Below are 14,806 nucleotides of genomic sequence, written 5' to 3' on the forward strand. Positions count from 1 at the left end.
ACAAGGGAGACCCCAGCCAATCTCAGAGACAGGGAGATGGAGCCATTGACCCCTCTCTTAAGAGCTACCCCCTCCTCTGTGATCTGCCCTTTACCTGTTGAGCTGTTGGGACAGCTGAGGTGTGTTCTGGAGGGTCTGGTCCGACTGGCAGTGGCTGCTCCAGATGTGTGCTCAGGAGCTCTGAATGTGTCTGGGGGTAGGGGCTGCTCTTAAATCATCTCTGTCCACACCACCTTGCCCCCCTTTTTCCTAGTTCTCCCAGTGACTTTTAATCCCTCCCATCTTCCTGCATTATTTGCATGGGTCCGGGGCTCACAGCCAGCTGCAATGATGCCTTGAGTGGGTTCCTTGGGAACCCCACCTCCCCCTCCTATAGGCTCACCTCAGCTCTTCTCACTGTGGCCAGTGGTGTTCATTTGCCCTGGATTGGGGTGAAGTCTTCTCCATTTTTTGCCACTGGAGACCCTGGATCTGGTTCTGGGTCAGGTCTGGGGTTACAGAGCTCTGGCAAAATGAAGGGGCAAGGATGGGGGCAGGATCTCTGTCCTGGGCAGAAGTTTTCTCATTCTCTGGGGACCCAATTTCAGAACTCTTCTGACCCTTTTCTGTCTCTTGCAGTTTGTCTCTGAAATTCTGTATGCGTTTCTCTTTGCTTCTGCTTCTGAAACTTTTTGTCTCTTTTTATATCTCTGTCTCTCTCATTCTCTCTCCCTTTGTGTCTCTGGGTCTCTATCTTTCACCCTCTATTCCATCTCTAATTCTCTTTGTGCCCTTTCTCTTTCTCTCTGCTGCTTTCTCCCTGTAATCTTTCTCAGCCACCATCTTCTCCTGATTGTCTGGGTGTCTCCCTGTCTCTTTTTCTTTCTGTCTCTCACACCTCCAAGAGCTGGACTGCAGTGGACAGGACTGACACCAGGCTCAGGTTGAAGGAGGATTTGGGAGAAGGGCGGGGCAGGCAGAAGCCTCAGGAGAAAGGACCTCAGACGTGAATGGTACCCCCGCTACTGCCCACGTACACCTCTGATCTCTGGTGGCCTTGGCCTTGCAGCAGCTTGAAGCAGGGTTTCAGTTCCCGGCCAGTGATTGTGGTCGGGTCGCGGTGGCGAGATCACCAAATCCTAGCCATAGACCACTGGTCAGTGACAAGGCCCCTGGCCCTTCGGCTTTGCAGAAAAGCATTCCCACAAAGACGGAAAGTAGTGAAACAAGTAAAGTATTTATTAGGAGAGAAAAGTACAGTACGTGTGGATAGACACATGGGCAGACTCAGAGAGAGAGTCACGCCCTTGTGGCAGTTTAAATGATTTATTTCTTCCAGGTTTCCTTTGGCCAATCATTTTGATTTGCCTGGCTCAGAGTCCGTATTGTTTATCTCAGGACACTGCCATGTGTGCGTGCGCATCTCTTAGCCAAGCTGGATTCTACCGAAGAGGTCTGTGGGTAGTTAGCATCACTTACTATGGGATGGCATCCCCTCCTTTTTTGACCTCGAAGGAGCTTTTTTGTGCATGTGTAGCCGGGGAGGTCTCCTGACTTAGAGAATGAGAAATAAGTGGTCTCTTATCTTCTATCTGGGTAGGGCCCAGCCTCCTCCCTCGATTGTCCTGCTATGCTTGTCTTGGAGTATTGGTCCACAGGGAACAAATCTCCAATTGCTTTACCCTGGGGTGGGGGGGCATTTACCTCCTGCCTCACCTCCACCTCCGAGGCTCTCTTAAGCTCCCCACCAGCTCTGTCTGCTCTTGGCTCCCGCCCCAGAAACTGGCCACAGTTACTCAACTCCTTGCTAGGTCAGAAGGGCAGATTGCAAAATCCTGGAGTTGGGCTAGGACTCCAGTTCCTGGAGCTTAGGGTGGGGGAGAGAGCCCCAGAGGTCAAGGGTCTGGGAGGCCAGGTGGAGATGTTGGTGACCCCCCAGGTCCATTGGTGGACACGATGGTTGTTTTCCCATGGGGGCAGGGGAGGAAGTGCTTGGAGGTTCTGGGGGATTTGACACCCCAGTCCCAGGCATATGTTGGGATGGAGGTGGGGCCCATGCTATTATTTAAGCCCCAGAAAGGCAGGTTAGGGCAGGTCCTGGAAGAGGGGTGAAGGCTTGATTACGGGATCATGTATTTCTGGTTTCCCTTGACATCTACCCCTACTTCTGGGGGAAGGGAGCAGTACTGGGTCTACCTGAACCCCATAAGTGACATTTCCCCGACCCTAGAACTGGGTTGGGAGGCGCCTGATGGGACTGCCTTACTGGGGAACTTGGGGTTCATGAGGAGGGGAGTTTTAAGGGGCTTTGAGTTCTTCCGGTGGTGTGACTTACTCTCCTGCCACTGAGGGAACGTGGGGTAGGGAGGGATGTATTGTGAGTTTCCTTAACCTTGGCACTATTGACATTTGGGCTAAATCATTCTTTTTGGGTGGGGGGACTGTCTTATGAGTGGTAGGATGTTTAGCAGTATCTCTGGTGTCTACCCACTAGATGTCAGTAGCAGACCTCCGCCCAGCTGTAAAAAATCAAAAATGACTCCAGTCATTATTTAATGTCCACTTGGGGGCAAAGTCCAACCCAGTTGGGAAACGCTGGTGGAGAAACTGAAACACACCAAGGGCAGCTGAACCTTCCTCATCTCTAATTAGCCTCTCCTTGAGCCCCAACTGTTACACTTTTCCCTGCTCCCTCAAACCTTCATGACCCTTTCCTTCCACATCACTCTGCTGGTGGTCCCATTTCTTATCCCATAGAGAAAATGGCAATCGGAAGAGAATTAGCTCCTTCTCCACCACTGTGCTCACTCACCTACCAGAATCTGAGCCACATATGCGCCTTCCGGCTTGCGGGATCTTAGTTCCCCGACCAAGGATCAAACCCATGGCCCCTGCAATGGAAGCACAGAGTCCTAACCACTGGACCGCCAGGGAATTCCCATACATGTTTTTATATTTCCCCTGTTCCAGCCCTGGAATCAACCACTTCTCTAAAGAGTCCTGATTCCTTTTATTGGAAGATGGTATTTAGAAACCGAGATCTGGGTATTAGCTGGGCTTATTGCTAGTGGGATATCCTTCCTTATTGGCCCTCTCAGTGGACAAAACTTGGAGAGCTCTCTCTCTTTCTCTCTCAAAAACAATTCATATTGATATCTCTGCTTTCGATCTAACACACGGTCCATTCTAGCTTTCCCTATTTGAAAATTCTTTTTTTAAAATAATAAATAAATAAATAAATAATTTTTTGGCTGTGTTGGGTCTTCATTGCTATGTGAGGGATTTCTCTAGTTGCGGCGAGCTGGGGCTACTCTTCGTTGCGGTGCGCGGGCTTCTCATTGCGGTGGCTTCTCTTGTTGTGGAGCACAGGCTCTGGGCATGCAGGCTTCAGTAGTTGTGGCACGCGGGCTCAGTAGTTGTGGCGCACGGGCTTAGTTGCTCTGCGGCATGTGGGATCTTCCCGGACCAGGGCTCGAACCCGTGTCCCCTGCATTGGCAGGCGGATTCTTAACCACTGCGCCACCAGGGAAGCCCTAGGCAGATTCTTTAACCTTCCTCTGAGTCCGTGTGCTCATTTGTAACAAGGATCATCATAGACTCACCTCGCAGACACTTTATTTGGTTGAATGAGTGCATGCATAAGTGGCGTTATGGATTGAACTGTCGAGAAGGTACTCTAAAGTCGGAACTCCCAGTACCTCAGAACGTGATCTTATTTGGAAAAAGAATCACTGAAGATATAATTAGTTAAGATGAAGTCATCCTGGAGTATGACTGGTATGCTTATAAAAAGATGACCAGTAAAAAAGAACAAAATAGTGTCATTTGAAGCAACATGGATGGACCTAGAGATGATCATACTAAGTGAACTAAGTCAGACAGAGAAAGACAAATATCATATGATATCGCTTATATGTGGAATCTAAAAAAAAATGGTACAAATGAACTTATTTACAAAACAGAAATAGAGTCACAGATGTGGAAAAGAAACTTATGGTTACCAGGGGGAAAAGGGGAGAGCGATAAATTGGGAGATTGGGATTGACATATACACACTACTATATGTAAAATAGATAAATAATTAGGACCTACTGTATAGCACAGGGAACTCTACTCAATACTCTCTGTATTGGCCTATATGGGGAAAGAATCTAAAAAAGAGTGGATATATGTATATGCATAACTGATTCACTTTTTCCTACACCTGAAACTAACACAACATTGTAAATCAACTATACTCCAATAAAATTAAAAAAAAAAAAAAAAAGATGGCCATGTGAAGAGAGACAAACACAAGGACACCATGTGATGACAAAGGCAGAGTCTGGAATTACACAGCTGCAAGCCAAGCAACTCCAAAGACCAAGAGCTGCAAACCAGAAGCTAAGAAGAGGCAAGGAAGGATTCCCCTACAGGTTTCAGAGGGAGCACGGCCCCGCTGACACCTTGATTTGGGATCTAGCTTGCAGAACTCTGAGACAATACATTTCTGTTGGTGTAAGCCACCCAGCTTGTGATACTTTGGTCTGGCAGTTCTAGGAAACTCATACAAGGGGCTCAGCACAGTGCCTGGCACATAGCAGGCACTCCACACATGCTACTTGTGCCTGTCATTATGGCAAGAGCAGGATTCTTGTTTTGGTAGAAGAGAGCAGTGAAAAACAAGCTACCCAGAAACATCGCCACTGTCATCCTCCCGTTCCTGCAGCCACTGAGTTTTAAAGCTCAACACCAGGCTATGTTTCAATCTTCAAATAATTCCTGTGAGGAAGGAGACAGATGAGAGACTCAGGAAGGCCCAAAGAGTTAGCAGCAAAGCCTGGACCAGAATCCAGGGCTCCTGTTAACATCTCCGCCCCAGCACTGTCTCTTTGCTGGGCTGGGTCACTGGCTCTTCCAGAGCAACAAAGCTGAGACTGCCCTATCTGGACAGGTGAGATCGAGGCATCGGTGGCTAGAATGTGACTTCTCTTGGCACCTTTGGTAATGCCTTGATGGACTCCTGCTTTTCCCTTTTCAGGTGTAAGTTTGAGGACTCTGGAGATTAATACTTGTTCCCTCTTCCCTCTCGTCTCCCTTCTTGCTGGGCAAAGACTTACTAGCCACTCTATCTTCCCCTGGAGATATGCCTCAATGGCAGAACCCAGCTAGTTCCAGCCCCTCCTTTCCTCTCTTGACTCTTTCTCAGAAGGAACTTTCAGCTTGGAGATCTGACGTTTGCCACCAGAGGGGCTGGGAATGCAGTTCCCAAGGATGTGGGCAAAGGAAACTCTGATGCTAAAATTCTAAGCATCAAGAGTTCCAAGCATCAGTAATTCAAATGTTCTGAGTCTAAGGTTCTGGGAATCCGAGATTCCAAGATTATGAATTGTGGACTCTGCAGTTCCAAGATTCAACCGTTTAGTTATGCCACAATTCTAAGATTCCCCTAGGTGAGGTTTCTAGAAACCTCTTAAAGTGACATGCACAGGGATGGATAAAGTTTGATTCTGACTCTGGATTGTTAAATAGTGTGTTTGTAATAATAAAGAGTGTGACCCTGTGGATCCTTATTTCCCTCCAATGAGTAGGAAGCAGCCAATTTGTGGAAACCAAGTTGCCAAACACAGATGATGGAAATTGAGAAACTTGAGAATCATAGCCTGTTATGAAACTTGCAGCGTTCAAAGGACCAGATTTCCTCTCACTTGACCTCAATCACTGGTCCTTCAAGTGTGGCAAGTTTTGTGGATCTGTGTAGCATTTAGATCTAAGGTTAGATCTAACTCTAGATCTAACACAAAGATCTAAAGCTGAAGTGTATGAATGTTCAGATTATGCAATGCTGAAGGATGCCACTTCTAAGGGAACATACGCTAACTTATCTGAGAGTAAGCAGGTGATTCAGACGCTCACAGATCCCAGATCCACCAGAGAGAGCCCCACCTTCAGAAACTCATAGGAAATATGACTTCCTGTATACACTCAGGAGAACATGCAATCATATACTCGAATGCCTGCATGCACACGTGCGCACACACACACACATGCGCACACACATGCACACACACAGACATGACTGTGCTGCTACCAAACTTCTCCTGGCATTTCCTCTGAAAGTGTTTCTCTCTCCCACCCATTTCATTAAGAAGTCTGACTCCTGTCCCCAGGCCTGACTCTGATTGGACACAGTAGCCTTATCTGGTGGTGGGCACGAAATATGCTCTGGCATCCAAAGTGTGCACGAGTGGGCAAGGGTGTGGGCAAGTGTGTAGTGAAGCCAGGTCAGCTGCCTGTCAGGGCTCTGGAAAAAATCTCCTGGACAGAGCTGTTCAGGTTGTGTAATAGTATGATATGTTGTTGTTTTTTCACTTGAGGAAGGGGTGCTTTTTAAGAATCCCCCTAAACGACTGTGGGCTAAGTATGGCCATCCCTCTACAGATCTGTGTTCATGTACTTGCTGAGTACTTACTTGTGTTCTGTGGGACCTCAGATAGAGACTTAAACTCTCGGGACCTCATCTTTGTTACCTGTAAAATGGGCATGAATACTGTTCCCCGTGACATAGGTTTGTGAGCATTACGTGAGGTGAGTATATGACGCTTTTAGCATAGAGCTGACACAGTGTACTTGCTCAATAAATAATATCTGTTATTGTTACTATTATTCAAAGTATAGTATAAGGTTTCTTTTCCTCTCAACCCACCTCTAGCAAGGTGAACAGAGTTCATTTGTTTCTTCCTCTCCTATCCACCTTGCCCCTTCCTTCCTCTGACCCCCATCCATCATCCCCCCATCCTTAGCCCGGCCCCTCCCTCCCCCATTTGCTCCTCTCACCAGCCCCACCCTGGCACAGCCCTGGCTCACCGGGGCAGGAAGCTCATGGTGTAGTTTTGTGGGATGGTGACAAAGCCCACGTGTTTGGGGGACACGTCGATGTCCTGGGGCGACTGTGGGGACTTGAAGTGGAAGTTCTGCATGATGGTGGTGAGGAAGAGAAAGAGCTCCATTCTAGCCAGGCCTTCTCCGAAACAGTACTGCTTTCCTGAAGGAATAGGGGGGAGGCATGGAGGTGAGGCTTGTTTTCATTGCTACCTTGACCCCACTACCGACCCCCAGCTGTATTCTCCCAGGGAGGATGGGCTGGAATAGCGAGGCCTGAGAGACTTACAGAGAAGTTGCTACTCCTCTCTGAGCCTATTTCCCTAGAACATGGGGTGGGGTGAACAAAACAGACTGTAGCAGTTGGAACTTTAGGTGCCCCTTCTCCTCAAATACACACTCAAATATACCTGCTATGCCATCGCCTTTCTAGGAATCTGAAGAATTTAAGTGACCTTGGACAAATCTCTGACTCACTCTGGGCCATGATATTCCCCATCTCTGAAAATGGGTACAATCATCCCTTTTCTTTTGCCTGGGCCCAGGTTCTTGGTAGTATGGGGGTTGCAGCTGGTTGGCTCCAGGGTATATGGTAAGAAGGACTTCCAAGTTGGAGAAAGATAATAGGTTACACCTTAGAGGTGAAGGAGGCCCCTGTTGGTGTTGGCTTGGCAGTGTGTTTTACCGATGGAGAAGGGCACAAAAGCATCACTCTTCTTAAACAGCCCCTTCTCAACCAGGAAGTGCTGGGGGTTGAAATCTCATGGGTTGAAGAAGAACTTGGGGTCTCTCAGCATGGAGTCCAGCATAGGGAACACTTTGGCGCCCTGGCTGGGAGGAGGGAGGGGACTTTGATAAGGTGGAGTGGGGGATGGGTGTGCTGAAAGCACCTGGGGGTGGAGGGGGAATTTGTGTGACCTAGGTGAAGGGAAATGGGAGGCATGGGAGTTGGGGTCCTCTGAGGGAGGAGCTTTGGGGGACATGAGATTCATGGTCCCGAGACAGGAAGTTTGGCAGCCATGGGGCTCATGTGCCCTGAGAAGGGAAGTTTGAGGAACATGGGCTCTGTGTCTCCCGGGGCAGAAGGTTTCACAGACATGCAGTTCATGTCTCCCAAGGCGGGAGGTTGGGGGAACAAGGAGGTTACGTCTCTTGAGACAAGAATTTTGGGGGGACATAGGGTTCATATTCCCTGAGGCAAGAGGTCTGGGGAGATATGGGATTCAGGAGTCTCTGAGTGGGAAGGTGGAAGGGACACGGTAGTTGGGAAAGTCTTTGAGGCAGTGGGACAGGGGCTGGGAAGCTTCTAAGGGGAACGGGGTGCGGAGTCACAGGGAGTGGGTTGGAGATCCCTTTAGGCTGGGTGGGGCAGCACCTTGGAGAGGAGGAAGTCTGGAAACTCGGTATCCTTGGTGATTCTGTGGGCCGGGCCCATGGGATCATGTCTCAGAATGTCTGGATCTCGTGGATCACCGCCTCTGTGTAGGGCATCTTGGCTCCGTCCTTGAACTTGGGCTGATGGTTCTTGCCAACCACGTGGTCAATCTCCTCATGGGTTTTGGCTTGGGGAGGAGGGAGAACGTGTTTAGCTATTGTGAGGACTCAGGGCAGTAGGTCCAAGTAGGTACAACATGCATGACATCCACGTGTGACATGGACATAGAACATTCAAGCCATAGGCACTGTTGGTGCAGGGTCTTGCTCACCTGGTCCTGCCAAAATCACAGGGGAGGTGCAAGGGGAGAGTCTTGGGGGATGGTCTGGAGGAGCAGGCAGTGGGCACTTGGTTGGTTCAGTGTGGGAACTATACACCGATCAGTTCAGATATTTTCAATATTTCAACAGCTGGTGAAATTTGGCTGGTGCCTATCAGCGAATAACACCTTGTCGCTGGATAGCAGGGCATGTCTGAGGGTCCAGGGACCTGGGAGAGGTGGGGCCGTTTCAGCGGGCTTAGAGGAATTTTGAGGGTCTGTGGCCCCCACTTCCTTGCCCCCTCCAGGCTTACCCTCCCCAGCTGGGTACTTCATGAGCAGCAGGGTCGTGCTGACCATCTCAGTGTCTGCAAGGAGGAGGTTCAGTGTGGTCAGCACCAGGTTCTTCAAGTAGAACTCCGTGTTAGGGTCCTTCTCCTGCGTGGAGAGAGGGCTTAAGGCCGAGCCCACTCCCCCACAATCTCAGGGCCCTTCTGGGGGTTTTCCTTTTGGACCTGCCTCTTTTAGATCCAGACCAAAGGTGGGAAGAGAGACTCTATTTCTTAGTCTTTTTTTTTTTTTTTTGGCCCCACCTTGGGGCATGCAGAACTTCCCCGATCAGGGATCGAACCTGTGTCCCCTGCAGCGGGAGTGTGGAGTCTTAACCACTGCGCCACCAGGGAAGTCCGAGGGACTCTATTTCTGCCAGGCTCTCTCCGGGCCTCCAGGCCTTTGCCCAGGCTGCAGGCTTTACCCCAAAATGCCCTCCTCACACTCTTTGCCAGCTGACTATTTATTTGTCCTTTAATTATCAGCTTAGTTGTCATTTTTTAAATGGTAGTAATATTTAGAAACAGAGGGATAGATAGAGGCAGTGAGTGAGAAAGAGGGACAGAGAGATGGCATGACAGAATGAGAGTGTTAAAGAGAGACACATTTTCTGAGACACAGATGCAGAATTTTAAGCAACAGCATCATATTCCTTCAGTAAAAGTATTGACGCTTACTATGGAGAAATCCCTCCCTGGACCCTTTCACCTTGAACTTCAGACTCCATAAAGTCCCATCTCCTTTCATCATAGAAGGGAGACTGACATCCAGGTGGGGGTGGGGACCCTCCACTGTTGCATAGTTAAAGCCAGGTCACCTGTCCGCACAGGTGTATCTGACAGCAGGGAACGAAAGGTGAGTGCATGGTGGTGAAAAGCACCAGCCTTAGAGTCAGAGAAGGGTCTGAGCTAGGGTCCACTGCTTCCTCACTGTGTGACCTCAGACTGGGCACTTATACTCTCTGGGCCTCAGTTTCCTCATTTGTAAAATCGGGGTCATAATAGAGAGCCTACTCCAAGAGCTGTCATGCGTGCTAAATAGGTGGATACCGTAAAGCACTTAAATTAGTGCCTGGCACATGCCAGTGTTGTAGAAATTACGATTTGCATGCACAAGTCCTGCCTGTGGACAAGGGCTCAGGAGATGGAACAGTGATGGTTAGTTATAATTGGGATTGTGAGAATTATTAGGATGGGGGATGATTTCAATGGGCCTCTGTTCTCCACCTCCCCCAGCCTGCTTTCCCTCTGCTTGGCTTTGGACCTCTCCTTACTGGCTGCTGGCGTGTACCTCCTGCATACGGATGAAGAAGGAGTCAGTGAGGTACCATGGGGAGTTGGGATCCAGAGCGCATTGGTTCTGCTCCACCTTCTTGGCTATGAAGTCCTCCAGCCCCTGCAGCTCCTTAAATGCCTGTTGCTGGGGCCCTGGCAGGTGTTTCGTCACTGAGTAGAACATCTCACAGAGCTGAGAGTGGGGAGAGAAGGGAAGAGAAGGACAGCTGTCAGTGCTCAGGACCCAATGGGAGTCGGACCTGTCGCAGGGCAAGGAAGGCACTGGGTTAAAGGCACCTACCCAGATGTTTAGGTATTTCGATGGGGCTGGATGGGAATAGATATCTAAGTCTTCACATGAGTTAAGTGTGAGGGACCCTGTCCAAGAATTAAAGTGAGATGGACTGGGACACATATCCAGGTTTCAGATGTTCAGGTGATGCTGGATTGGAGCATACATCTGGTGTTCATATATTCAGGTGAGGTTGGGTTGGGAGACACCTGTCCAGGTGCTTAGCTATTTAGGTGGGACTTGGAAGGGGGGGTCACCTAAGTGTTTAGGCATTCAGGTGGTCTCAGTTGGAAACAACTGTGTGGATATTTAGGGAATCTGGATTGGGGGCTTCTGTACAGGTGTTAAGGTATTAAAGTGGGGCTGCTGTGCAGGTGTTAAAGCAGGGAGATACCTGTTCAGGTGTTCATATATTCAAATGGACCAATAGGGGGCACTTCTGTAGGTATTTGAGTGAGCTGGGCTGGAAGACACTTATTTGGGTGTTTGGGGAACAATCTGTCCAGGTGTTTACATGTTTAGGGGTCTTGGTTTGGGGTACCTGTCTAAATGTTGACTTATTTAAGCAAACTGGGTAGCGGGCACTATCTAGATATTCTAGTGGACTGGTTTGGGACACCTGTGTAGATAATAAAGGATTTTGGTGGGCTGAATTTCCGGCACCAGGTGTTCAGGTAGTCAGGAAGTGGGCTGAGGTGATCTCTTGTCCAGGTGTTAAGAAATTCAGATGGAAAGATAGAATATCTTAAAAGGGAGCATCTGTTAGATATTAAGGTAAGTTGGGGTGAGGACACCTGTGCTGGTGAGAAGAGAAAGCTGGGTTGAGCACATGTATCTTGCCTGCAGTGTCTATTTTTTTTCATTCTTTTTTTTTTTTTTTTTTTTTGGTGGGGGGAGCATCTTTTGAGATATCCAGGTGTGCTTGGAGACTGAGCATTGGGCACCTGTCCCGGGTTCTGGTGCAACTGTTCAGTTGTCCGAGAGTGGGGGGCTGGTTTTGAGGGGATCCTGTCTGTGGGAGTATGGGAGTTTGGGGCACCTGTCTTGGTGTGGAGGGGCAGTTGGCAGGTTGAGGTAGAGGCATGGCAGAGCCAGGCTGGGACAGGGTACCAGGCCGGTAGACGTAGCTGTGAACTGGAAGCTTCCCAGCATCATACGCAGCAGTGACAGGAACTCTTTGTCCTCGTAGTCAAAGCGGCCCCCGAAGACGATGGAGCTGATGACACTGGAGACGGTTCGGCTCAGGAAGAAGGTGGGATGGAGGAAGGCGCCTGGGGGATGGGGTGGGGTTAGGGAGAGACAGGGATCTGGGGGAGAGTCAGCTTGGCGGTCTGATGCCAGTCTGCGAATTTGAGGAGGGCACGGAAGTGCTGAGCCAGGCTTCCAGCCTCAGACCCCAGAGCTGGGAGGCCGGACGCCTTCGCCCAACCTGGACCCCTTCCGGGGCCAGGATGCGTGTGTCGGTGCCGGCTGTCTTCCTCCTCCTCCCCCTCGCACGCTCCGGGGTCCACCCACGCACCGCGCGTGCCCCGGCAGGCCTCGATGAGGAAGTCCGCCTCCCCCTGGATGCGCTCCTCGAGTCCGCGCTTGCCCACGCTCAAGTCCCGCCGTGGGTGATGGAGAAGCGCCGGAGCTGCTCGGCGCGCTCCCAGCTGCCCAATGCCAAGCCTGCAGAGGGAGCTTAGGAGTCGGGGCGGGGCAGGCCCAGACCGGCCGCCTGGCCCGGAGAGCGAGAGAAAGATGGGCAGAGAGAGAGCGAGTGGGAGATTGAGCGGGGAGGGGAGGGGTGGGGAGGGAGGGAAAGAGGGTGGGAGGAAGCAAGGGAGGGAGAGAGGGGTTGGGCGGGGGAGAAAGAGAGAGACGGAGACAGAGAGAGACATGCAACTCAGAGAAACGCAGAAAGAGATAGAGACCGAGTTGCAGGAACAGAATCAGGAGAGAGGCAGGAAAGATACACCGAGAAAAGATACAGAGACACTCACAGGAAGAGAAAGAGACAGAGGAGGGAAGGAGGGGAAGTGAGATACTTGGAGATCTGGGAGGCGGATATAACAGTTGTGAAGGATTCTAAAACTGAGCTGGAGAAGAGAGAAAAATAAGCAGAGAGAAACAGAGAGGGTCTGGGAGGAGGAGAGACTGTTACCAGGAGATGGAGGCCTGGGGATTTTGCAACAGAAATAATGTGAGATTCTAAGACTAAGAAAGAAGAGAGAGAGGGAAGGAGAGAGAAGCCTGGGGAAGCACAGAAGTTGAAAAGGAGAAAAAGTTAAAAAGGCATATGGAGATAGAGGACCAGGGTTCCAAAGCAGAAGTCCCAAGAGCTCCTAAGAGATACAGAGAAAGAAGAGACATCTAGTGAAAGAGAACAGGGAGATAGGGGAGAGAGAGGCAGGGAGAAATAGAGATGCAGAAATGCTAAGACAAATTAGAGACAGAGGGGGCGGCACCAAGGAACAGGAATGGGGACAGAGAATGCCAGAGGAAGTCAGGAGAAGAAGGCTGGGGACACCGAAGCCATCAAGTCTGCCTGACCACACCCCCCTGCTCCATCCCCGCTCTGAGGTCCCCCTCACCATAGCCTTGAAGAGCCAGTTGAAGTGAGCCTGCTTGCCTCGTCCACTGAATTCCTCAGCCTGGTCCACCAGAGCCCACCTATGGACTGTGAACACAGGGCCATAGTGCTCGCTGATCTGACGGAGGTGAGTGGGAGTGTTTAGAGCAGCCTCTACTCTGAACTGGCCCGGTACCCATATCTCACATACCGAGATGCATTTCCCTACAGGTGCCGACGGTCAAGGAGCTGGACATCCCAAGATGTGGTCTTTCCTGGCCAGGATCCTGACACTAAATCTTTAAAACTCCCCTTTCCTTTCCTATGGCTCTGGTCCAACATTGTCAATTCCCAGCCACAAAGCCCCAACCAAACTGGGCAGGCCACCACCCCTATCCCATCCCACCCATTTCTCTGCCTTGGGACACCTTCATGAAGGAGTTGTACATCTGCTTGGTGTTCAGCTGCAGGTAGTTCCCGATGAAGGGCAAAGGGGTGGGTCCAGGAGGCAGTTTCCCCTCGAGCTTCCTCTGCCGCCAGACAGACATCAAGACCAGTATAGTCAGACAGGCCAGCAAAGCCACAGGAAGCAGCCCTGAGGCCAGCATGGTGGCACTGGGGGTGACAGTCAGTTGGTGATGTCTGGGATGGTTTGCTTTTATACTACCTGGGAGAGAAGGGCCGACTTTGGTCCTGATTACATAATTGTCTCATTTCACCTCCCAGCTATACCCCCCACTATGCTCCCCACCTACCTTGGGACAGAGGGGGACCTCAGATCAGATGAACAGAGAGTGGTCCCCAATATGGAATTTGTGGTTCCCTCGGGGGGGACTACCCTAGGCTGTGGAGGGCAGTTGATAAGTTCCAGAATTGAAGATTTTGGAATATTTGCTTGGGGGAGCCCCTAAGCTTTGGATTTGGGATCTCAGAGTGAGAAGGGACCCCAAAGTGGTGGATTTTGAGGTCTTGGGAAAGAAGAATTCAAAGATCTGGATATAAGGGTATTAAAATGAAACAGGATGTGTGGCTGTGGATTTGGGGGTCTTTTGGTGAGGAGAGATGTAGGTTGAAGGGTCTCATAGTGGGGGGAGATTCCAGGGAATGGGTTTGAGGGTCTTGAGGTGAGAAAGGACCCCAGGCTGTGAATGTGGTGTTCCTGGGAGGAGAGTCCAGCTGGATGATGGAGTCAGCATCTGACCCCAGATGTTGACCTGCTTTTACTTTGGACCCAATGCTGCCTCTTGATTCCCAGAATTCTCATTGGGACCTCAAAGTGAGGTCAGGATAAGGGTCAGAGAACTGACTATCTGTGGTTGGACAAGAGGTAGAAGACCATAGCTACACTTCCGTGGAACTTTCCACAGAACTGGAGAAGAGTAACTCACGGTCTCAGCTGGCAGGGGGACTGGCCAGGGTTTGGAAATAGTAATAAACACCAGTATGATACTGAAAAATCCCAGCTGTCTCAAGGACTAGAATTCACAGAGAGCCCCAATGGTTCCCTACCCGGATCCCTAGGGAAGCGTACTACATTGATTGTATCATTTCCATTATTATTATTATTGATGTTTCCCATTTTACATATGGGTACACTGCGGACAGAAAGCAGAGCGTGGGTAAGGGGCACACGTGTGAACCCTTTCTCTCCTGCTCTGCACCCACTTCCCCTTCCTGTGATTGGGTTTCCCCACCAGTGGAAAGGGACAATTTGGGAAGAGAAGGTTGTATCTGAGGGTGTCTGAAGTCCCCGTTAGGTGTGATTCCTGGTGTGTCAGGGCTGTTAATAGCAGACAGAGAAAACTATGTCAGGAGAGATTCAGGT

The 14,806-nt window shown here is 50.2% G+C and overlaps 1 protein-coding gene and 1 pseudogene across 2 annotated transcripts in view; both read right to left on the minus strand.

Annotated features, from left to right (window-relative positions):
• Nucleotides 1-2,264, minus strand: part of LOC307066867 — a 15,799-nt pseudogene extending 13,535 nt beyond the window's left edge. Inside the window, exons 1-3 of the transcript in view lie at nucleotides 2,246-2,264; nucleotides 2,104-2,146; nucleotides 1,696-1,786 (exon numbers count right to left, since the gene is read on the minus strand). The product of the transcript in view is annotated as an uncharacterized misc_RNA (transcript). The remainder of the gene's footprint in view (nucleotides 1-1,695; nucleotides 1,787-2,103; nucleotides 2,147-2,245) is intronic.
• Nucleotides 2,265-6,821: 4,557 nt separating this feature from the next.
• LOC307066626 (cytochrome P450 2A13-like) lies at nucleotides 6,822-13,589 on the minus strand (the record flags this gene model as incomplete). The annotated part of the gene is given in 13 exon segments (XM_079723841.1): nucleotides 6,822-7,003; nucleotides 7,526-7,601; nucleotides 7,605-7,667; nucleotides 8,216-8,289; nucleotides 8,292-8,402; nucleotides 8,849-8,972; nucleotides 10,155-10,331; nucleotides 11,541-11,701; nucleotides 11,950-12,042; nucleotides 12,045-12,098; nucleotides 13,004-13,010; nucleotides 13,016-13,120; nucleotides 13,410-13,589. Coding segments are annotated over 13 exon segments (1,407 nt in total).
• Nucleotides 13,590-14,806: the final 1,217 nt, after the last annotated feature.

Source organism: Hyperoodon ampullatus, assembly GCF_949752795.1.
Source record: "Hyperoodon ampullatus genome assembly, chromosome: 18".
Lineage (NCBI taxonomy): Eukaryota > Metazoa > Chordata > Mammalia > Artiodactyla > Ziphiidae > Hyperoodon > Hyperoodon ampullatus.